Source organism: Notolabrus celidotus, chromosome 12 (assembly GCF_009762535.1).
Source record: "Notolabrus celidotus isolate fNotCel1 chromosome 12, fNotCel1.pri, whole genome shotgun sequence".
NCBI lineage: Eukaryota > Metazoa > Chordata > Actinopteri > Labriformes > Labridae > Notolabrus > Notolabrus celidotus.
In genome coordinates, this window is record NC_048283.1 from 1,702,123 (window position 1) to 1,726,859 (window position 24,737).

Genomic DNA, 24,737 nt, shown 5'->3' on the forward strand with positions numbered 1-24,737 from the left:
GTGTTGAAACGCAAATATCCTGAGATCAGTAAGAAGGAGAGTAAGCTTTATATGAGCATTCTGAGAAATAGTAATATTGTAGACAGTTAGCTTGCTAGCCACTAGCATAGGAAAGAGTCAGTCACACAGTCAGACAAACGATTTCAGCCTACCTGCTTCTTTGAGTGCAGTATCTGCATTTTTGGGGTCATAGGTCACATTATGGTTTTGGATTTTGTACATGGAAATGTCTTCAGGAAAAGACATCACATGAATGCATTAACATCGATCTACCTACAACATATTTGTCTAGCCCAGGGGTGTCCAAACTTTTTTTCAAAGAGGGCCACTTTTGATGTTGTCAGACTGCCTCAGGGCCAGCGGCTCCTACCGAGACTTAGGCATCATAAAAGTTATATATGAAATCTCCATTTGATAACAATTATTTTAATTTTTTCTCAATACATCAGTAAATAGGTAGTCCTCAGTTCTCCACAAGCCATGTATACATTAGCAAACTTTATCTTCTGGATGAAAATGGTCGGGCAGTGTGAGAAAAATATTGTATCATTATTTTTCTATGGAAGGATCACGATGTGGATTTCATCACACTTCTTTTTCATGTTGTTTTTAAGACTTTTCTGACCAGCAGACAACATTTTAAGGACAAAATAATTATTTTCCTGAGTTCTGTTTCAAGTTTAGTTTTATGCACCAAATTTTGCCTTTTCTGCACAATTTCATAATTTTGATCTTGTCTTGTGTCCTCTTTTGTGTCTTCTGTACTTTTAGTGTTCATCAAGAACATTTTCACATCATGATGAAAACATTAAGTTGAAAACCTGTCAACTTTGGCTTTATAGAAGTAGTCCATATGAAGCTTTTTGAGACGTTTCTGGATTGACTTTAGTTTTGTGTGTGCGCTTGAAAGAAACTACAAATGTACAGATGATTCAGAATGTGATTCATTTCTGTGCTATAAATAACACATTTTAATATGGAAGCTTGGGGCCATAAATAAATGGACCTTGGGCCGCAATTGGCCCCCGGGCCGCACTTTGGACACCCCTGGTCTAGCCAGTCCAAAAACTTTAAAGTTTGCATAGTTACTGCACTTTGCCTTTATAGTGCAGTATTCATCTACAGTGTTTCAAATTATTAAAATAAATACAAACCCTTGAATGAGAAGGTGTTTCCAAACGTTTGACTGGTAGTGTGTTTCAAAATAAAGCACAGATTAATCACTTTATTTTGAACCATTAAAGGCTCACTAAGCAACAGGAGTTTGCAAGACACACACACACACACACACACCTCCATGTCTAAGTCATTTTTAAGTAAAGGAAATTGCACAGCTACAATGTCAGTGCCACTGATCACAACCGGCAACTTGAGACGTGATCATTAAATGTTAGTATCAGAGAGAGAGAGAGAGAGAGAGAGAGAGAGAGAGAGAGAGAGAGAGAGAGAGAGAGAGAGAGAGAGAGAGAGAGAGAAGGCCTGGTCTGTTATTTTTCCATCGGAAGCCCACCTTACCCAAGACCTCAGCTGCTCTAACCTTAAGTTCCTCAAACCAGCCTTCAGGTTTCATAATGAGCATTTCCCCCTCAAACCTGACGTGGGCTCTATTTGCACAGACTTCACTCCTGCAAGAGTTCCTCTCATGTAACTGTTAGGTGTTCCAGTAATCATGAATGCTGGCACGCACAAGCCTCTTACCTTCCGACTGTTTTCAATGTTGTCAATGATGTTATCAATGATCCACCGTCCTGGCATGAAGTCCCTCTCATGAATACAGAGGCGGTAGGGGTTCTTGTTACTCTCCAAACAAGGCAGGAGCTGATCCCTCACCCAGTCTGCATCAGAGTGGCTGTAGGAAATGAAGGCATGATACGCGAAGCTTCCTGGCTCGCCTGCCGCCAGTTCTTTGTGAGCTCTGTATTTGGCCCGGATGATCTGGAAGGTAGCTTTGGTGTACCACGGCAGGTCGAACATGTAGCATATGAGCATGAGTATGAAGATCACCAGAGCAGTGGTTGCGACACAGATGATGATTACAAGTCTGATATCACATGCAAGTTGACCCGGTAGGTATTTGGAGATGAACGTGTTGAGGAAGGGCTCGGGGTGGTAGCACCTGTAGTTCTCAGGCCAGTCTGTGAGGTTAACTTTACCCTTCATCGTCGTGTCCTGCACGAAAGCATGGAGCTCGCAGGTGCAGTGGTAAGGATTGTTCCCCGCTCTCAGGCGTGACAGCAGAGGCATGTCCTGGAAGGATGCCTTGCTGATGAGACCGAAGGAATTCCCGTCTAAAGCGAGCGTCTGCAGGGATGGACTCGCCCACTTAGAGGGGATGAACTTGATTTTGTTCCCACTGAGCAGGAGCTCTTTCAGGTTGGTGGCTTCCTGAAAATACGTCATGTCCAGCTGGTCCAGGTTGCAGTAGGAGAGGTCCAGGTAGCGCACCGAGGTGGGAAGACAGCCGAGGGATTCACTCTCAAACTGGTTGTGATGAGCGATGAGGCGAGTTATATTCTTCTGCCAAACGCAGCCCTGACTTTTTTCAACAGCTCCCAGTTTGTTGTTGCTAATGTCCAGCTCCCGCAGCTGCTTGAACTCTCTGGTGACCGATGACAGGTCTTTCAAGCTGGTCAGGTCGTTGTTGTTCAGATTGAAGGTGTGAAGGCTCGGCATGGTGCCCTCGTAATGGCAGCGTTGGTTGAAAAGGTTCTCGTCCTTCAGGCGGTTATTGGAGACATCCAGAAGCTCCACGTCAGTCATCTCAACCCAGGAGTCACAGGGAACAGAGGTGAAGTAGACATACTGGATGGAGAGGTGCTTTATTTTGTTGAGCCAGGTGAAGCGCCAGTCAAAGCGCAGCACATCAGGGTTGCTGATATACCTGAGAGAAGAGATTTCAAAGAGTTAGGGGTGCATTGTGGTAAATCAATGAACTACATGCAATTCGACAAGTGGACCCAGGGTCTAAATTTAGTTCAGGGGTAGATAATCTCCCCTCTGAAAAGCCCATGCTTGGGGGGTAGTACTTGTCAAAGGTCCCAGGACTTTCGAGGTTCAGGGCCTGCAATGCTGAATGTGTCTGATTGGTAGATTAACCGCAGTGTTTTTATTCCGCCTGCCGTCCACAATGACATCACACACATCTGTGATTCACTTGATTTCTCTTTCTTTCACTAGTTTTTATTTGTTCTCTCTTTTTTGTATGTGTGTGTACTTTTCAAAAGAAGAAGCTGGGATTCACCGGTTCAACTTTTTTGCCAATTTTTTTTTCATTTTGCTTTTTCACATTTCTTTCTTCAAAATTAATTTTAACATTTCAAAAAAAAAAAAAAATTCCTAATTTTTTTTGTCAATTTTTTTTTTCAAATTTTCTTTTGTCAAAAAATTTTTTTGTCAATTTTTTCCAAAAACCATTCACAGTCATTGTTTTTTCCATCTGTGATTTTTTTTTGTCTTTTTTTTTTTTCCCCAAAAAAAATTTTGTCAAATATATTTTTTTCCCAAAAAAAAATCTAAACTTTTTTTTCAAAACTTTTTTTTCAACTTTTTTTTCAAAACTTTTTTTTCAAAACTTTTTTTCAAATTTTTTTTTTTCAAAACTTTTTTTTCAAACTTTTTTTTTTGTCAAATTTTTCCAAAAAACATTCACAGTCATTGTTTTTTCCATCTGTGATTCACTTGATTTCTCTTTCTTTCATTAGTTTGTATTTGTTCTATCTTTTTTGTATGTGTGTGTACTTTTCAAAAGAAGAAGCTGTGATTCTCTTGATTTAGCAGCTTGTAACAGTAGTCTTCTCTCAGCCCACCGTGAATGCGTCTCTCCTCCCGGTGTTCCGGTTTTAAAAGTGACCCTGTAAACTGGAGACCTTCAGCTGAACGTGTCAGTGTTTGTGGAGTTTACACAGCTGTTGAAACACAGAGGGAGTTCCTGGGAATGCAAACTAGTTTAGTTTTTATTAAGATTTCAAAATATCCTCATCAGATATTTAATGATGGTCTAAAGACGTTTATGAGGGATGCATCCGGCTGAGAGTCTCCAGTTAACAGGGTCGCCGTTTAAACCAGAACACCGGCTGATCTCTGCCACGGCTTTTTGAGTTCAAAAGGACTTTAAAGGCGTGTTGAAACGTCTTTGCTACTCGCGCTTATCTCCTCTCACGTGTTGATTCAGTGAATCCATCTGTGATGAAATATAGCACCATCTAAAACAGCGCCAGCTGAGTCTCTTCATGCTAACAGGCTAACTGTTGTGTTGCTCATAATGATACCTGCCTGTCTGCTTCTATGGTGTCATCTGTGATGAATGGCCTTAGTCTCTGTGTTACTGCCCTCTACTGGTCTGGTGGTGTAGTGCATTTCCTTTTTTTCCCCTCCATACGTCACTGGCCTGATTTACACAATCTACCCAGGACTTCAGCCCGCGGTCGAAACGCAGACAACAATGGGGGCACAGAAACTTTTTAGTTCTGGGTGAAGTAGTTCTGGGGGCTAAAAGACCCTGGAACTCTTGGTTGAAATGCACCTATAGATTGAGATGACTGGGTACGTCCAAGGCTCTTGATCAGCTGAGTTTTTGTTGAGTTCAGAGTGAGACAGGCTGACCTCTCCTAAGTCTTGTAACTCCTGGTATATGACATGATACAGCTACATTACACCCACACTTTAGTACATCCTACTCTGGCACCTGATGCCCTAGAATGAGAAGCTACTCACCAAAGATCCAACTTATTCAGTGCCAGATTTGTGATACCGGAGTCTCCGCCGCTGTCGATAAACGTAGGTGAGCGTGCAAAGTCGACATACTGGAGTCTCAGATTTCTGATGGATGCATCTTGCAGGTTCATCAGAGCCATCCTCATGAGATTCTCGTTGAATTTCCCCCGGTGGAAGATGAGCTGTTGGGCTGTGACGTATCTCAACCCCTGGAAGATGTCGTCCTCTCCCATGTAGTACATGAACTCAAACAGGTTGCGGAACTGGATGACGCTGAAGGTCTTGTTGGCGAGGTCTCGCAGCATGTGATGCAGGGCGGCTGGTCGTTGATCTATGGCCATGTCGAAGCCCATCTGGAATGTCCGGATGACCTCTAAACTCCCAGGCTCGTAGTAACTCAGATTAGAGGAGCATTTGATCGCAAAGCCGTGTAACCTCAAGTTCTTCAGGGGCTGGAAATCCGCCTTCTTGAGACCCATCACCAACGGGCCGCCCATCGACAGAACTTGGAGTTTGACAAATTTGGAGAAGCGCTCATCCAGAGTGGCGTGTTTATAAAGGTTATTTGACATGAAGAGCCTTTTCAGATTCAACAGAGGAGCCAGAGCCGTGGCAGGAATTTCCTGGAGGGAGTTATTAAAGATGTCGAGATGCTCCAGCACCTGGTTGTTTTTAAAGGCGTCACTGTCAATGTGTGAAATGTTATTGTAGTTCAGGAGGAGGGTGCGGAGCCGAGGGAGGCGGAGGAAGTCATCAGCGTGGACAGCCTGGAGTTTATTATAGGACAGGTCTATCTCTTCCAGCGTGGAGGGGAACTGTGTCCACGGGACGGTGTCCAGCTGTTGTCCCTTACAGTCTGCAGAGAGGCCAGAGCTGTGGATGTGACAGGGTCCTTCAGTAATAGTGGTGCTGGGGGGTGGGGATGGAGTCGGGGATGTGAGTGCTCCAGGAAGGAGGGCAGTGAGATAAATCCAGGTCCAAATCATCGTGGCAGACTCTAAAAAGAAGCAGATACAGAGATTAAAGGTTGGCTTGTTTTCTTTAGTTCAGACCCCTAACTTTTTGGGCTCCTCAGAACATTTTTGGAGGCACAGTTTGAATAACATTCTTGTTTTTTTCACCTCTTTTTCACAAAAGTATGTTTTTCTTCTAGTTGAGTTTCTATTCTTAGTTTGTCCTTCCTTCTTCCTGTGCTTTAAGATTTATTATTTCTCTTACTTGTAATTGAAATCCTCTTGAAACATGTAAACCTCCAAAATCTGACATAAAAGAACAGACTTTCCAGTTACCCAGAGGAAAATGTTACTGCTCAAGGCTTTCTCTTCTAAGTCTCTGGAGACAAAATTGAGATTCTCACTTCAGCCTCATTCAAGTTTCAAATTGTTCTCATTAGTTTCTCATTAGTTTCTCATAAAATTCACTAGGAGAAATAGTTGAGACCATGACATGAGTCTTATTTGAGACTTAAATGAGAGATCTCATTAATGGCTCATTTTCTTCTCTTTTTTTAAATATATTTTTGGCCTTTTGAACTTTATTTGACAGGACAGCTGAAGAGAGACAGGACATGTGGGGAGTAGTGAGCGGGGGACGACATGCAGGAAATGGTCGACCGGCCGGGAATCGAATCGGTGACCCCTGAGACGAGGACTGTAGCCTCTGTATGTGTTGTCTCTGTTAGACCACCAGCGCCCAAAAGAATCCGCCCCTTTACTTATAATAATCTGGCTAAATCTGGTCAGCCCTTTTGTGGCCCATATTTTAAATAAATGGTCGGTCATACCTGTTGTATGAAATCTCTTACAATTTCTCTCAAATCCACTAAATCTTTGTGAAGTTGTTTTGTTCTCAAACAGACTTGCAAAGGAAGGACCATACTGTGAAGTCAAAGAAGAGATCATTTCACATCTAAATATCTGATCTTGAAGTGGTTCAAATGTTTAAATGAGAATTGTAAGTTTGTGGACAATTACATTGTTATCTTAATTTTGCAGGGCACTATAAATGTTCATGAAAAGATGAGCTCAGGCTCTTTCTTTGCTCCATCTGAGCTCAACTTGGGACACAAAAACTGAGTCTGACAAAAACAAATGGATGAGGTTAGATTGAGACAGTTGAGAGAGCTCCCTGATTTCTCCACCTGAGCTCAAAAGGAGTCACAACACTTGAGAAATACCTGAGAATCATTTCAGATTCAGACCAGATCTCCTTTTGACCTGAAAGGGAGACTAAGCTGAGACTTTTTGAAACTTCTGTCTGGAGGCAAGAATGAGAAACAGGAGACATAAGCTATAGTCTCATTTTGCTTTCAAACAGATCTCATTGTTGCCTAGGAGACAGAAATGAAACACTTTTGAGATCTCCTCTCTAAATTTATTTTCCTATGGGTACTTTCTCTTTCACATGAGATACTTTTAAGATACACTACCAGTCAAAAGTTTGCCCACACCTTCTCCTTCAATGGTTTTTATTCATTTTAATTATGTTCAACATTGTAGATTAATACTGAAGACATCAAAACTATGAAATAATCTGGTTTTGCCATAATCTGGATTACAACAGTAGTCAAATAGGGCGATCCATTGTGTGCTAACCCTACCTCTGAACAACACAACTGATGGTCTCAAACACATTAAGAAGGCAAGTCATTCTACAAATGAACTCTTGACGAGGCTCATGTTAATTAGAAAAACCATTCCAGGAGACCACTTCATGAAGCAGCTTTCACCTCCCCTTTTGCCGGACTTCCCTTAATCAGTAGGACCATCTCTCTGGAACAATCTGCCCACATCTTTACAATCAGCATCTTCACTATCATCCTTCAAAAAGCATCTGAAAAGGTTGCTTATTTAACAAGTCTAGACATACTTCTCTGATATACATCATTGTTTTACTATGTGTCTTTTAAATGTACAGTTATGGAATTATATATAACTTTTTGTTTAGCAAGAGGGAAGGTATTTTTTATATGCCTCTTGGGGCTTCTAACCTCCCTTCCACAATGTTTTCGATTCCATTACATATATTGTTGTTGTTGTTTTAATGATGTGCAAAAATAATAATAATAATAATAATACCAAGAGTGTGCAAAGCTGTCATGAAGGAAAAAGCGGGCTACTTTACAGAATCTAAAATATAAAACAGATTCTGCTTTGTTTAACACTTTTATGTTCATTCAATAATTCCATATATGTTCTTTCATAGTTTTGATGTCTTTAGTATTAATCTACAGTGTTTACAATAATTAAAATAAATACAAACCCTTGAATGAGAAGGTGTTTACAAACCTATGACTGGTAGTGTATGCTACTTTTTTACTGTTATGTATTAAAATGCTGCCGTACCATATTCATATAAATAGCTAAATGAGTGCATCATCCCTTCCCACAAACTCACTTCATCCTCTGTGGTTCCTGTTAACTAAGAGAGCAAAAATTGTGACATCCAAAAACACACATTGTCCAAATTTAACTTCTGTAAACTTCCTTTAACAACAAACTACATAAAGGGTTGAGAGCAAGGAAGGAAATCAAGATGAGTGATGCATGATGGGATGAAGCAAAGAGCCAAATCTTCATATTTGATCACCTTTCCGTCATTTTTAAATCACGATCATGCCTGAAACTTATTTCTGCAGGGTGAGTAAACACTGCAAAACACAACACCTTGCTTAACAGTCCTGAAGTGCTCTCATGCAGAAACTCTGCAGTGAAAAAGACATCCTCACCGGTCCCCCCTTCATGTAACGGCTCTCAGGGAGCGCATTATGCACTGCACAGTACTCACCCCTCTTAAGACTGCTTTCCTGCCTAATGCCGTCTCTCTCTCTCTTACACTCCCTCTCTTAAAGCTTTATTTATATTGCTGCTCCGAGCCTGCACACTGTTTGGGTCCTCACGTGGAGGATTCGTCAAGCTTTATAACCCCTGTTAAACAAACACTGCTGGTTTTATCTCGTCCAGAAGTGACGTGTCTTGAATAAACATTTATGCCTGTGCGGATACGGGTCGGGTATCATTACATTGTTTCTCTGTTTATTATAGTTAATCCGTGACAGCCTGGCCAACCACCAAAACAAACCAAAAACACAGGATCAATAAAATGTAATTTAATTCTTATAAAGAACAGGGAAGTGGATTTGAATCACTTAGCAGCAGGGACATCGATTTAAACTGAGATTAAAGGATGTTTGTTATTATCTTTTGCAGAGATGATGACTCAGTGCACACTGAGGATGAACTGGGTGTTTGTAATGATTAATATTTATCACAAGATCAAAACCAGATTAGTTATTTAGTTAATAAGTTCTGTATCTTGCATCATTCATTGGATTCCTTGGAGTTGTGACGTTGTATGCCACGTCTTTTGCTCTCCCGACAGCTGCTTGAATTTATTGCATTTGATATTTATGCTTATAGGTCAAGTATATATATATATGTCACCCTGTGTATCCTGTCAGGCGTCTCCCTGTCTTCACGTATAAACATCGTCTGTGTGAGAAAACAGCAGCTGTGGTGCCGCTTCACTCAGGAAACCAGAAACACTCCTCGGCTATCTAATCTGGTCGACAGTGGACAGCTGTTCCTGGAAACTGACAGCAGATTAAATGAGCATCAATAATATTGACTCGCTGAAACTCTTTGCATGGAAGCCGCCGTTGTAAAAGAACACCGTAATATCACCGGGGCGATACAAAGCTGAGGGGATCAATAAAAAGTCATCTCAGAGTCAGACGCAGTGAAGGTTTCTGGGGCAATTTTTTTTTAAAGTCGGACGTGTTCAAAACCTTTCCTCAGACGGTCTGAAAATCCAACTGATGGATAAGTTCATACCAGTACTTTATCAACAGCTGTCAGGTCTTTTTATGAAGAGTGATGTTGAGAGGTCTCAAATCTTTTCACGGGCGTTTGTAGGAATGGATGAAAGCAGTCGAAGTGGGGATCCAGTCTGTGTGAACGTGGACGACTGAAAGGAGAGGAAAGCCAATGAATGTCAACTTTTTAAAGGAACATGACTACATTTGAATCTTAGAAAACATTTTTGGATCAAGTGTCCCAAAAGATTCTGTTAAAGGTGACATATTACGCTCTTTTCATCAACATATATTGGTCTAAGAGATCCCCAGAACATGTCTTTAAAGTTTATTGCTCAAAAAAACACTTTGAAATCAGATTCTGGTCTGCCTGTAAACCTCTCTTTTTCAGCCCTCCTCAGAACAGTCTGTTTTCTGTGTCTGTGCCTTTAAATGAGAATGAGCTCTCTGACCACGCCCCCTCAGGAAGTGGGTGTGGCTTCAGCTCTCCAGCACGTTGATCTACTGTTTACATGTTGGCTGAATATACACGGCTGCTCACAGACCCGCGTTACTTTAACTTTCTGAATCCGATCCAGAATCTGATCCTGACGGAGAGGCGCCTGCAGCAGGACCTTTCTGAAGGATTGGTCACAGATTTAGTGTTTCTTGTTGTTTTATTTGTCAGTATGTCGACGTGTGTCTTGGTACACAGCTACCAACATGTAGCTATGTGGCTATGCTAACTAGCGCTAGCACTTATCCATGATAAGTAAAAATCATCCACTAGATCTTCAAATCTGCAGACGTGGGGAGTCAAACCGACCTCTGCCAGAAAGGCAGTAGGACCTTTCTGAACCATTGGTCACAGATTCTGTTACTTGTAGTTTTATTTGTCAGTATGTAGACGAGTGTCTTGGTACACAGCTACAGCTACAGCTACAGCTACAGCTACAGCTACAGCTACAGCTACAGCTACAGCTACAGCTACAGCTACAGCTACAGCTACATGTCGCTAAGTAGCTATGCTAACTAGTGCTAGCACTTTTCCATGGAAACTAAAAATCATCCACTAGATCTTCAAATCTGCAGACGTGGGGAGTCAAACCGACCTTTGTGTTTATTAAGACAGCCTACAACTAGCATGCCTCCCTCCTATGCTCCTTGTTAGCACACATGTGTGCAGGGAATGAAAAACAGAGGAGGGGTTGAGTTGTATTTTATACAGTCTATGGGCTGAACAAGCTCCGAGCTCTGACTTCCTGTTAACAGACCGGATGGCGTTGTGACGTATGAAAAACACTGAAAACTGAAACGGCTGGTTTCAGCACACATTTACAGAAAGGTGGAGAAATCAGAACAGGGGCAGAATGAATTATTTTCATTTGCAGGGGGTTTGTAGACAGGGACACATACTTCAGGTAGAGAACCATTGAAAAGTCCATTTTGCATGATATGTCACCTTTAAAGCAATTTCAGCCCGTCTCACTGCTCCTGACTTAAGTCTGCACTCAGGTTTGTTTCAAGACTTTTAGTTCCCATTAAGCCTGATTAACACCTTTATTTCAAGTTTGCTGAGGGAATCATCTCAGTGCAGGGTCAGGTGTGTGTGTGTCTAATTGTCCCTGATTAAGCCCAGGTGTGTGAAGCATTTATGTACAGCCTTGGGTTGAGGTGCTCTGTGCTGACTCACTATCTCACCATCAGAGGTAGTGACAGCTTCATTCAGAGTTAGCTCTTGTTGTGAAGGAGTCTGCAGAAGCTCTGCAAATAAACCTGTCTGTGTGTTTTGTTCAACATTTCTAGTTTCTCAGAGTCTGATTTGTTGGTGCTGAATCGGTCTTATAAAGCATGCCTGGTGGCCACTGGGTTTTGGTTTTAGTAGGTTTAACTTGGTCTTTCTCAAACTTCAGTTTCAGTATGCAAATATCATCCAGAGAAGGGGGGCATGTTTGTATTTAGCTCATTTGATTTTTTTGTTTTTCCTCTCTTTTATCCAAATGCTTGTGATTTTTGTTTGATCACCTGGATTGCTTCCCGACCCCCTATTCTCCTAACAAACCCTGGTTTTAAAAACTCTGGACTTTCCCATGAACTTAAATCTCACAACTGTCAGGTCAAAGGTCAATTCTCAGGTCTACAGCTTTAACTGAACTTTCTGGCTTCAACAAGTATTCAACTGGTGACTGTTTAACCAAAAGCGTGCTCTCAAACAAACCTTCAAATGTGGGGCGGGTCTTTAGCTCTGCAGACGTTACAGTCAGCAGCCGTCCTGAAGTCTTATAAGATATCTCAGTGTGACTCAGGAGACGAAATACAAGCTGCCTCAGGCGCATTCCTCCTTTTTTATGGGTCAAGTAAGGTTACCAAGACGTGTGTGTTCCTAACCTACATACCTCTCTAATAGTCAGTTTATGATCTTGACCTGGTTTGACATTAAAGGTGACATATCATGCAAAATGGACTTTTTAATGGTTCTCTACCTGAAATATTTTCCCCTGGCATGTCTACAAACCCCCCGAGAATGAAAAGAATCCATTCTGCCCCTGTTCTGATTTCTCCACCTTTCTGTAAATGTGTGCTGAAACCAGCCGTTTCAGTTTGCAGTGTTTTTCATACGTCACAACGCCATCCGGTCTGTAACAGGAAGTCAGAGCTCGGAGCTTGTTCAGCCCATAGACTGTATAAAATACAACTCAACCCCTCCTCCGTTTTTCATTCCCTGCACACGTGTGCTAAAAAGGAGCTTAGGAGGGAGGCATGCTAGTTGTAGGCTGTCTTAATAAACACAAAGGTCGGTTTTACTCCCCACGTCTGCAGATTTGAAGATCTAGTGGATGATTTTTATTTATCATGGATAAGTGCTAGCGCTAGTTAGCATAGCCACATAGCTACATGTTCGTAGCTGTGTACCAAGACACACGTCGACATGCTGACAAATAAAACAACAAGAAACACTAAATCTGTGACCAATGGTTCAGAAAGGTCCTGCTGCAGGCGCCTCTCCGTCAGGATCAGATTCTGGATCAGATTCAGAGGGTTGAAGTAACGCGGGTCTGTGAGCAGCCGTGTATATTCAGCCAACATGTAAACATTAGATCAACGTGGTTGAGAGCCGAGGCCACACCCACTTCCTGAGGGGGCGTGGTCAGAGAGAAAACAGACTGTTCTGAGGAGGGCTGAAGAAGAGGGCTTTCCAGGCAGACCAAAATCTGATTTCAAAGTGTTTTTTTGAGCATAAACTTTAAAGACATGTTTTGGGGACCTCTTAGACCAATATATATTGATGAAAAAAGCGTGATATGTCACCTTTTAACTTGGCTATATCACAGGTTTTGGGTAAGAACATTGCACAGAAAGAAAAAACTGGGTATGCATCCTGGAAAATGAACATGCCAAGTAAATTCAAAGATATTTATCTGAATCATCCACACAGAGGGCTCAGAGTTGCATACCACAGATAAGTTGGAAGCTGATAACTGACCAGTTCCCTCTTTTTAAAAACCTCCCTGATGTGTGCAGAAGTATCTGATGATAAAGGGGCAGAACGTTGCTGCATTCTGTTCTCTGTTTATTATTCTGCTGCAGTTTCTTTACAGAGGTATGTAGCAATCACTCTGCTGATAACACAATCATGTTTGCAGGTTTTATGATTTTTAAGGCCAATCTAAAACAACTTCACCTGCAGCTCTTTGAGTGTACATACAGACTATATTGCTCATTTCCAGGGCAATAGTGCACACGTGCAGTTTGGACGAGAGCCAGGACTGATCCGGAAAGACGGCCGGGGAAACTTCCCCGCAGCACGCAGAGAAGGAAAATGTTTGTTTTCTTTGCACTCCAGAGATAACTCTCACAAACCCTGTCGTGTTAAAATATTTTTATTGGCACTACTTGGCAACAAATACGGTTTTGATCTTCAGACCCGGCTGAACGGGTGCTGCTGCAGAGTCAGCCGTGGAGAATGAATAACTAAACGGCATTAAAGGAAATGTTTCAGCTTTACAGGAAGTCTCATTGTTTAAAGATACACTCCCTTTCTCTGAAGGAACAGCAGTGACACACCGGAGGAGAATTATTGTCTTCTAAGCACCATGGATGTGTTTAAACCTCCTGAATGCAAATGCATGCATATATTCAGTTTCTGTAAACCTCTCTGTAAAGAAACACTGTCAGGTGGAACGTGGGCAGCATTAAGATATTATAAAAAAAAAACTATTTACTTTGGAATGAATGCAGAAAAATCTGCTTCTGTGCAAGGTGAGGAAACTTTTGTATTCTTCAAAGAAACTGAAAACATCTGCAAGATTTCACACTGGGCCTTCTTCAGGGATTCTATTCAGAGATGAAGATCAGACCATGAAGATGCAGACAAATTAACACGCATACAATATCCAAAGAGGTCATTATTTAAGGCTTCACAGATCTATTAAACACAACAAAGTAATACTCCACAAAATGCAGAATAAACCAAGAATCAATCTGCATCCTGCTCTGCTGTACAGTCACCGGTTATTGTTGTTGTTGTTGTTTTACATGAGTTAAAACAGAACAAGGACTGAAGTGGGGCGGGGTTAGAGGTCATGTGTTGTATGGTTTTTTGAACAGGAAGGTCTTGAGGTGGTTTTTGAATGATTGAAGAGAGTCAGAGTTGAGGATGTGTGGAGGGAGAGAGTTCCAGAGAGCTAGGACAGCGATGGCAAAGGCTCTGTCCCCCCAAGGTGCAGTGCTTGGACTTGGTGATAGTTCATTTCCCCCCTAAAAAGCCCATTCTTGCAGGGGTAGTACTTTTCAAAGGTCCCGGGGCTTTTGGGGGGCAGGGCTGCAATGCTGAACGTGTCTGATTGGTAGATTAGTGTTTTTATTCCGCCCTCCGTCCACAATAACATCACACACATCTGTGATTCTCTTGATTTCTCTTTCTTTCATTAGTTTTTATTTGTTCTATCTTTTTTGTATGTGTGTGTACTTTTCAAAAGAAGAAGCTGTGATTCTCTTGATTTAGCAGCTTGTAACAGTAGTCTTCTCTCAGCACACCGTGAATGCGTCTCTCCTCCCGGTGTTCCGGTTTTAAAAGTGACCCTGTAAACTGGAGACCTTCAGCTGAACGTGTCAGTGTTTGTGTTGATTCATTCATTGCTTTTCCTATGTTTTTAACCACAGGCACAACATTTTCACTTCTTTTTGTGTTTGTCTGCTTTTGGAAAACAATTTCAAGTTTGCCGAATTTTTTTTATTTTCGACAGGGTCAGCTTTTTGGTCAAATTTTTTTTTGTCCAAATTTTTTTGTCAAATTTTTTTTGGTCAAATTTTTTTGGGTTATTTTTTTTGTCAATTTAAAGAAAAAAATTTAAAAAAAATCATTTTTTTTTTCTCAATTTTTTTTCTCAATTTTTTTTTTCAGAATTTTTCCAAAAATCAATCACAGTCATTGTTTTTTCCATCTGTGATTGCGTCTCTCCTCACGGTGTTCCGGTTTTAAAAGTGACCCTGTAAACTGGAGACCTTCAGCTGAAAATATGATTTCATTTCTTTGATTCAGAATCAAAGAAATGCTGACTGCACATTTCCACTTCCTGGGGAAATTTGCAAGATCTGTAATTCTTGAGAGGTGTGAATCTGGTACAAGGTAGAAGATGACACTCTACGTAGTGTTGTTCACCACAGCTCAACACAGCTGCACTCTCACCTCTGCAGTGAGAGCTGGTAGTCCTGAGTCTGAGAGTTACTGACCAGGCTATGACAGAAACAATAAATGTCTCTTATTGATTAAACCGTGATATCTCTGTGATATGAATGACGTCTTCCACTGAGCTCAGAGCTCGGTTCCTGCGTCTGATATTTACCCAGCGGTCAATAGTTGGTGGCAAACAGCTTTTTCTCTGCCCCCCCCCCCCCCCCAGCCTCAACACGGCACATTAATCTGTCCTTTACTCCACTTTAATGATGCTCTGTTTAGAAGCTACGCACAAACACAGCGCCGCTTGTACTCAAGCTGTGAACATTCAGCTCCCGGGTCATCAAGTTCCTCCTCCAGGTTTCTGAGATCATTCACGTCGAACTTCAAGAGATCTCCTGCTCTTCTGCACTTTTCATTCCATATAAAGAAAAAAGTCAGGAGTGGAACTAAACATCATCTGTTGACATGAAGACATACAGATAAGGATCCTGCAGCTCAGTTTCATCCAAACAGCAGCTGACTTTTCTAAGAGACAGTGGCTGCTGCAACATGGACTCTTGTTTTGGGGTTAAATCATTACTTTTGTAGAATGCAACCGGCAGCAAAGTGATGAATGTTTCATGCATTTAGAGAGCCATCTTGCAGCAAAATCCCATTCACAAAAACTCTTTGGTGCATGTTTAATTCACTCCTTGAAGATGTGTGTTTAGAGCAATACTTATCATTAAAATGTTGCTTTCAATCAATCAACAGTTTGTCTCAACCTACACCGATCCCCAGTCCTCTTAAGGGGTTTTTCAATCGGAGGAAACTTTACCCCGGAACTACGTGCGTTTTGACCGGTGGACCCAGGGTCTAAATTTAGTTTAGGGATAGGTAATCTCCCCCCTAAAAAGCCCCTTCCTGGGGGGCAGGGCTGCAATGCTAAACGCATCTGATTGATAGATAAGTGTTTTTATTCCACCCGTCGTCCACAATAACATCACACACATCTGTGATTCACTTGATTTCTCTTTCTTTCATTAGTTTTTATTTGTTCTATCTTTTTTGTATGTGTGTGTACTTTTCAAAAGAAGAAGCTGTGATTCTCTTGATTTAGCAGCTTGTAACAGTAGTCTTCTCTCAGCCCACCGTGAATGCGGCTCTCCTCCCGGTGTTCCGGTTTTAAAAGTGACCCTGTGAACTGGAGACCTTCAGCTGAACGTGTCAGTGTTTGTGGAGTTTACAAAATATCCTCATCAGATATTTAATGATGGTCTAAAGACGTTTATGAGGGATGCATCCGGCTGAGAGTCTCCAGTTAACAGGGTCGCTGTTTAAACCAAAACACCGGCCGATCTCTGCCACGGCTTTTTGAGTTCAAAAGGATTTTAAAGCCGTGTTGAAACGTCTTTGCTACTCGCGCTTATCTCCTCTCACGTGTTGATTCAGTGAATCCATCTGTGATGAAATATAGCACCATCTAAAACAGACCAGCTGAGTCTCTTCATGCTAACAGGCTAACTGTTGTGTTGCTCATAATGATACCTGCCTGTCCGTCTGCTTCTATGGTGTCATCTGTGATGAATGGCATTCGTCTTTGTGTTACTGCCCTCTACTGGTCTGGTGGTGTAGTGCATTTACTTTTTTTTCTCTCCATACGTCACTGGCCTGATTTGCACAATCCACCCTGGACTTCAGCCCGCGATCAAAACGCAGACAACAATGGGGGCACAGGAACCTTTTAGTTCAGGAAGGAGTTCTGGGGGCTAAAAGACCCCGGAACTCTTGGTCGAAATGCACCTTTAGTGGCAGTAATCCACCTGTAAGCAGGCACCAGGTCCTTTCTCAAACCTCTCCTTGCACTTCATGTGTGCAGTGCCATGGAGGGTCTGCAACACTGAGTGCTGTCCACATCGTGTGAAGTGGGAGTGGGTAGTAAGATCCTCGAACAGTGAGTCTGCACCAATGCAGGACTGGTATCCCAACCATCACACAGTGTAATGTATTACTCTGCATGTTTTTCCTCCTGTTAACAACGTTACATGAGTAAAATAAAAGCATGCTTATATAAAGTCTGTGTTTCAGCAGAGGGTGAGAGGGGTTCGTCCCAAAGCTGGCAGCTGTATCTGATCCTGCCTCCCTGATGATGAAGTGCTTCATCCTGCTGTGGGTGTGACTTTAGACGGAGGGCCCTCCAGAGTGGAGTGGTTATCGGGAAGGGGCCGGTTTGAAAGTGAAGCCAATGCAGAAGAGCTAAAAGCTGCAGTTCTTCAAGTGTCCACTTGAGGACTCCCCATCAGAGCCCAAAGTAAAGAGCTGGTGTTCCTTGTGTAAACAGTACAGAGGGTGAATTGTCTTTGTAACTCCTTGTGTATAATTAGGGGTGTGGTTGATTTGACTAACAGGTTGTTGTAAACAGCAACCAAATATTAATTATGCATGCCTTGGCTGCACCTCTCTGGTTATTGCTTAGCACAAAGTAAGAGTACTTCCAGATACCAATGAGTGACATCACTGAGTCTGTCCATGCTTTATACAGTCTATGGTCCCTGCACACTTAAACACACCTGCAACCAACTGAAGGAGCTTTAAAACTTTTTATAAATAAGGCAAGCTCTTTGTCATGAGCAGTGTATAATATCTGTAAGTCGTCGATCCTGCTTGATTGTGGGGACTGTATGCAGCGTTGGATGGCAGAGAATTACCTTCAGGTGAATTCAAATAAGACTGAAGTTCTAAACTCGGCTCCTGACCGTGTTGTTCCAGAGGTGAGGAGAAGCCTTGGGTTTTTGTCCTCTGCTGTTAAACCTGCCCTACGCAATCTAGGGGTCCAAGTGGGCCAGGGTCTGAGCCTGGACCAGCATGTGAATAGCTTGGATCGCTTTTCTTTCTATTGCTTAAGAAATATCGCCAATCTCAGATCTTTTGTGTCCACACCTGAGCTAGACACGCTTTTGTGTCATCTCGGCTGGATTACTGCAACTCTCTTTTCACATGTCTCAGCAATGCTTCCCAAGTGGTCTAAAACACTGCTGCACTCCGATCCTCATATCTTTGCACTGGCTTCCAGTTTAATGTAGAATCCAGTTTAAAGTTCTTGTTGTTGTGTACAGAGCGCTCAATGGTCAGGCTCCAGTCTACATCAGGGAACTGCTGAAGCCGTATAACTCCAGCAGGACACTGAGGTCCTCTGATCAGGGTTTACTGGTTGTACCTCATACCAGGTTAAAAACTACAGGAGACTCTGCTTTCCAGGTTAAAAATGGATTTTGAATAATGAAGGCTATCACTCAATTTTGCAATGCCATGCCATACCCTGTGGACAGCACTTGATTGGAGCCAATTTCCTCCTACAACAGGACAATGACCCAAAGCACACTTCCAGATTATGCAAGAACTATTTAGGGAAGAAGCAGGCAGCTGGTATTCTGTCTGTAATGGAGTGGACAGCGCAGTCACCAGATCTCAACCCCATTGAGCTGTTGTGGGAGCAGCTTGACCGTATGGTACGCAAGAAGTGTCCATCAAGCCGATCCAACTTGTGGGAGGTGCTTGAGGAAGCGTGGGGTGAAATTTTCTTTAGATTCCCTCAACAACTTAACAGCTAGAATGCCAAAGGTCTGCAAAGCTGTAGTTGCTGCAAAGGGAGCATTCTTTGATGAAAGCAAAGTTTGAAGGACAAAATCATTATTTCTAACATTCTTAATGTCTTGACTATATTTTCTTTTCATTTTGTAACTCATTTGATACATAAAGTGTGAGTTTTCATGAAAAACACAAAATTGTCTGGGTGACCCCAAACTTTTGAACGGTAGTGTAAATTGGGATTTTTTTTGGGATTCTGACACTTTTGGATAATTTGAATACGCCCCGGGTCAAATTGACCCAGGAACATTTATTGCTGTTCCCTAACCCTAACCTTAACCTTAACCTTAACCCTAACCCTAACCCTAACCCTAACCCTAACCTTAACCTTAACCTTAACCCTAACCCTAACCCTAACCCTAATCCTAACCCTAACCCTAACCCTAACCTTAACCTTAACCTTAACCCTAACCCTAACCCTAACCCTAACCCTAACCCTAACCCTAATCCTAACCCTAACCCTAACCCTAACCCTGCTGTTCCAGAGAAACAAACATAACAGGAGGGTTAAATGACTCTGGATAAACTGCAAGAAGTGTTGCAATGAGGCTTTAATGGACTTGTTCTTCAACCTTCAGCTATCAGGCCCCTCTCCTTTGGAATCATGTACCAGTCAGGGTCCGGGAGGCAGACACCCTCTCTACTTTTAAGAGTAGACTTAAAACTTTCCTTTTTGATAAAGCTTATAGTTAGAGCTGGATCAGGCTTGGACCAGCTTTTGTCATGCTGCTATAGGCCTAGACTGCCGGGGGAACTGGCACACTGACACTCTGGGATCCTAGCTCACCCTCTTCCCCCACAACCCCTTCATCACTTACTTTAACTCTGCCTGTCCCATTAAAGTTACTAACCATAGACCTTTCTGGAGTCCCTGAGCTCCCTTGTCTCGTAGATTCCTCTGAGCTGCCGTAGACGTCCTCCTGCTGCGGACGATCTGGACTCCAGCTGATACGGACGTGCTGGACTCCAGCGGCAACAGCTTCTACGACTCGTCTCATCACTATCACCTCTCTCTCTTACTCCCCTCTATCTGTCTTTCCAGACCCAACTCGGTCGAGGCATGATGGCTGTCTAACATGAGTCTGGTCCTGCTGGAGGTTTCTGCCTGTTCCTCACCACTGTAACTAGCTAAATACTGTGAGGTGCAATGCTCATGATGGATTAAGGTGGGGTCAGACTGAGTCTTACCCTGTCTTGGTGTTGGGTCTCTGTTCATAATTTGACATAGAGTGGTCTAGACCTCCTATGATTGTGAAAGCGTCTTGAGATAACGTTTGTTGTGATTTGGCGCTATAAAAATAAAGATTGATTGATTGATTGATTAAGAAAGTACAGTAAATTAAAGTTGTCCACAGAGTGACATATCTACAACTAGTTCAAATAAAACTGGACGACATGCACGGCTAAATGCATCAGAAGAAAAGTGAAAAGCAGTGCTCAAGTCTCCCTTTATAGGCGACACTCTGCAGTGCTTTGCTTCAGCATGTCAACATTGGACTGTAAATAACAAACTGCAGGTGTGGAAACTGAGAGCATCATATATAAGTGTTTCTAAAGGGCAGATATCATCTCTGAAGAAGGAAATGAGTCAGAAACTAAAGATGAAATGAATAACCTTTTTAAGTCTTCTCAAAACATCTTTCCACATCCTCTCAGCTGCCAAACAAAACATCGAACTCTGAGAAGCAGTCTTTCAAATGTTCCAGTCACAGCAGATATTTGGATTCGTCACGGTAATGAAGCTCTGACAAATGAGCCGTGACATTCTTAGTCACACCTGTTGTTAAATTGTTTTTAGCCCACTGAATCACGAGGACTGCAGATGGAAAATCTGACTAATGCTTTGATTTGGCATGAGGCATTACATTTTTCTCTTCACGGCACATTTGACATGTTAAACAGGTCTGACTAATCAAATCACTGTGAGTAGATTTCATATGTGCCGCAGTGTAGCACATGCTGTCTGTGTGGTTACGGCTGATCGCTGAGTGTAAGCAGAACACAGCCGTGGTTACTGATAGTGGTTCACCCGAGGCTTCTCCTGCTCTGACATGTCGAGTCATCCTCTGTGGGAAAGCTGAGTCACACGAGAGCAAGAGGGCGACTCTCACTTTCTGTTCAGCTGAATGGTTTTCAGATGTTGATGGAAATTAAATGATGTAACAAAAATGCAATTTCAAGAATAAAAAAAGGAAATTAAGGAGGTTTATTCATGCCTTAGTATTTCCAAGGTTTGCAAATATGACAAACGTTTCACAGAGCATGACCAGTTTCCAGTGTGACCTAAAACTAAAGAACATTGCTCATTAGAAAACATTGTTTCCTGTCTTAGTGTGCTTTAACTCCACCTTTAAGCCATTGTCCTGCTCAGGCAAGTAAATGAGTAACAACAGGACAAGGTCAGCCAAGACACATGCACACCAAACTCAAACTTAGATACAGAAAAATAAGTTTTATGTGCATCAAACCTCGTCCTTCCCTCATCCCCAGCACAAATAAAAACAAAAACAAACCACACAGCAGAAGGAAGTGCTGTCGTGAAATATCAGACTGATGAAGATCTGTCTCTGTGGGTTGTAAAGCTGAGTGAAGTCTACCGCAACCTCCAACCCACTGCTGCTAAAACCATTTAGTCCTCATTGTTACCCTCAGGTTGCTGAACTACAGATAGACCTTTAAGCACCAGCAGCTTTTATCAGGATGGTGTAGAACAGCTTTAACAGCTCATGCAGCTCAGGCAGTCGTGCTTTTGTCACTGATACTGATGATCACATAACTCAGATTCTGGCTTCCTGTTAAATTCCACATTGATTTCAAATTTTTTTTACTAACTTACAAAGCTCTACACCAGGGACCCCTTACAGGTGAGAAAATTGTCCAAAGACCCCCTCATAATTGTAACACAGATGTAACACATTAGTGATGTGTCATGATCAAAAGCTGCGGCTCTGAGAGTCGATGCTTTATAGTGAATCAGAAGAGCCGGCTCACATTGAGAGAGAGAGCCGGCTCCCAGTTTGTTCCTTTCCCTGCTTAGCTCTCTCAGTGCATTCCTAACCCTAACCCTAACCCTAACCCTAACCCTAACCCTAATCCTAATCCTAACCCTAATCCTAACCCTAACCCTAACCCTAATCCTAACCCTAACCCTAACCCTAACCCTAATCCTAACCCAAACCCTAACCCAAACCCTAATCCTAACCCTAACCCTAACCCTAATCCTAACCCTAACCCTAACCCTAATCCTAACCCTAATCCTAACCCTAATCCTAACCCTAACCCTAACCCTAATCCTAACCCTAACCCTAACCCTAACCCTAATCCTAACCCTAATCCTAACCCTAACCCTAACCCTAATCCTAACCCTAACCCTAACCCTATTCCTAACCCTTATCCTAACCCTAACCCTATTCCTAACCCTAATCCTAACCCTATGCCTAATCCTAACCCTAACCCTAACCCTAATCCTAACCCTAACCCTTACCTTAACCCTATTCCTAACCCTAACCCTAACCCTATTCCTAACCCTAATCCTAACCCTAATCCTAACCCTAATCCTAACCCTAACCCTAACCCTAATCCTAACCCTAACCCTAACCCTATTCCTAACCCTAACCCTAATCCTAACCCTAATCCTAACCCTAACCCTAACCCTAACCCTAACCCTAACCCTAATTCTGAATGGTTACAGAATGGTTTTGCATCAGAATAAATGCACAAAATAATGCTTCTCATAGGTTTGAATCAAGTAAATCCCACTTGTATCCTTTAAAACAGAGGGTCATTTCATTCCTTGTGGACTCAACATGACAGCATTTAGACTTTTCAAGTAATTGATCTGAAACGCTTTCAAAAAATTAACAGTAGCATTACTCACATATCCCTTCAGCCACCTAATGGTATCAGAACAATAGTGTACATGCTGTTTTTAATGACACAGCACCATTTTATCATTTATTAGAAATGTATTCTTTTTCCCAGAACCCGTATCCATATTTAGAATCTATAATCCATGATGTATATTAAGATGTGAGACATTCACACTTCAGGAAGGATTATAAAGCCTTGTGTTTTTGTGTCTTCATGCAGGTTCTCTTTAAGATTGTCTCATCTGATGAAGTGAGTCTGCTGCCTCCAGGCTCAGGGTTGTCTGAAAAAGCTTTGTCTAATGGTGTGGAAAAAACATTTTAATTCTCTATTTGTGCGACAGTAGTAAATAACAGTTCCTCAGTCATCTGTAACTGAGTGTTATTTCTCTAGATTTCTGTGTTACTTAAGATGGGATTTTTTTTTTTCTTTTACTACAAATGTGGTCTGTTAGTGTTCCTCTTAAAGAACAGCTTCAACCTGGAGCTCATGAAACAACCTACCAGTCCCATTCAGAGCAGGAGCTTTTGGTTTCACTTTCAGGAAGCAAGATAACCTGGAGTCAACATCTTACAGTTAAAGTGACTGCATGTCCCGTAATGTCTGCTTTTGTTGTCAACATTTCCTAATGGGAATTTTGTGAGTTGTGTTCATCGTAGGAAGCAGCTGCTCTATGATGACACATGTTTCTCCAAAGTTGAGTCAGATTCTAAGAATATTCAACAAGTGCAGCCTGGAAATGTTCCAAAAGAACCCTTTAATGGCATCCAATGAAGGTTTGATAGTATAAGAGAGAAAACTGAAATGACCTTGCAGCTTGGGAAGGATTCACTTTTTAATACGAGGATGACAAAAGCTGTTTTCAAATCTGCACAAAACTCCAGGATGAATAAAATCATGCAGAGTTGCAGAAGGCGAATCACTTCCAAGTAGCGATATCTTCACATCCGTCCGTTTGTGAAGCTGGACTCTGTTGCTTTGACCGTCATAGTGGTGCAAACATCACGCTGTGACTTTTGCAGTGTCATGTCCTGCTTCCTGTGACTCATCTCCTCCTTGTCAGTCAGAGATTTCAGACCTGAGGACGAGCAACTCTGGAAAACTTTAAGGCTGAGCTCAGGAAAGTTTTTAAAGAATTTCCAGAGTTGTTATTTATAAGAGGCTAAAGATACCACAAAGGTATGTTCTATATGGCTACATTCAAAGTGGGTTAAAATCAAGAAGATGACCAATGAGACGGCAGCACTCAAAACAACTGTGTCAATGAACTCCTGCAGACACATTTTCAAAAGACAGGATCCAGAGTTTAGATCCTGACATCTGACGTCTTCAGTCAATCTGTTACAAGCTTTGACTTTCTGTTAAACACAAACTGTAAAAGGAGAGCTTTCTTAGCACCAAATAAGGAAGGAAATCATGCAGAGTAAACAAAGAGGGGAGGCAAGCCCTTGCACAAACATAAGCTGCTCTCGCTTTATCTGAACTGACGGTGACACCACGGCTGGATGTTTCCTGTTTCAAAAAGAAGTTCAACCAAAGAGAGCTTGGAGTAGGGATGTAGGAAAAGCCTCATTAGGAGCCTGGTAGCTCCTAATGCTCACTCAGTTAGCATCACAATCATCACAGATCTGTGCAATTAATATTTGTTTGTAGTTTCCTTTTGGGTCCATTTCTTTTTGCACGTGGATTGTTGTTGGTCAAATTGACCGATTTAATTAGTTTTTATTTGTTCTATCTTTTTTTGTATGTGTGTGTACTTTTCTCTTGATTTAGCAGCTTGTAACAGTAGTCTTCCCTCAGTGCACCGTGAATGCTGCGTCTCTCCTCCCGGTGTTCCGGTTTTAAAAGTGACCCTGTAAACTGGAGACCTTCAGCTGAACATGTCAGTGTTTGTGGAGTTTACACAGCTGTTGAAACACAGAGGGAGTTCCTGGGAATGCAAACTAGTTTAGTTTTTATTAAGATTTCAAAATATCCTCATCAGATATTTAATGATCGTCTAAAGACGTTTATGAGGGATGCATCCGGCTGAGAGTCTCCAGTTAACAGGGTCGCTGT

General features: G+C 42.1%; 1 protein-coding gene across 1 annotated transcript in view; it reads right to left on the minus strand.

Moving 5' to 3' along the window:
* tlr18 (toll-like receptor 18) overlaps window positions 1-24,737 on the minus strand; it is a 41,086-nt gene that overhangs the window by 5,438 nt on the left and 10,911 nt on the right. The window contains exons 2-3 of the mRNA XM_034698755.1: window positions 4,714-5,708; window positions 1,699-2,881 (exon numbers count right to left, since the gene is read on the minus strand). Coding sequence (XP_034554646.1) covers window positions 1,699-2,881; window positions 4,714-5,699 — 2,169 coding nt within the window. The 5' untranslated portion in view covers window positions 5,700-5,708. The remainder of the gene's footprint in view (window positions 1-1,698; window positions 2,882-4,713; window positions 5,709-24,737) is intronic.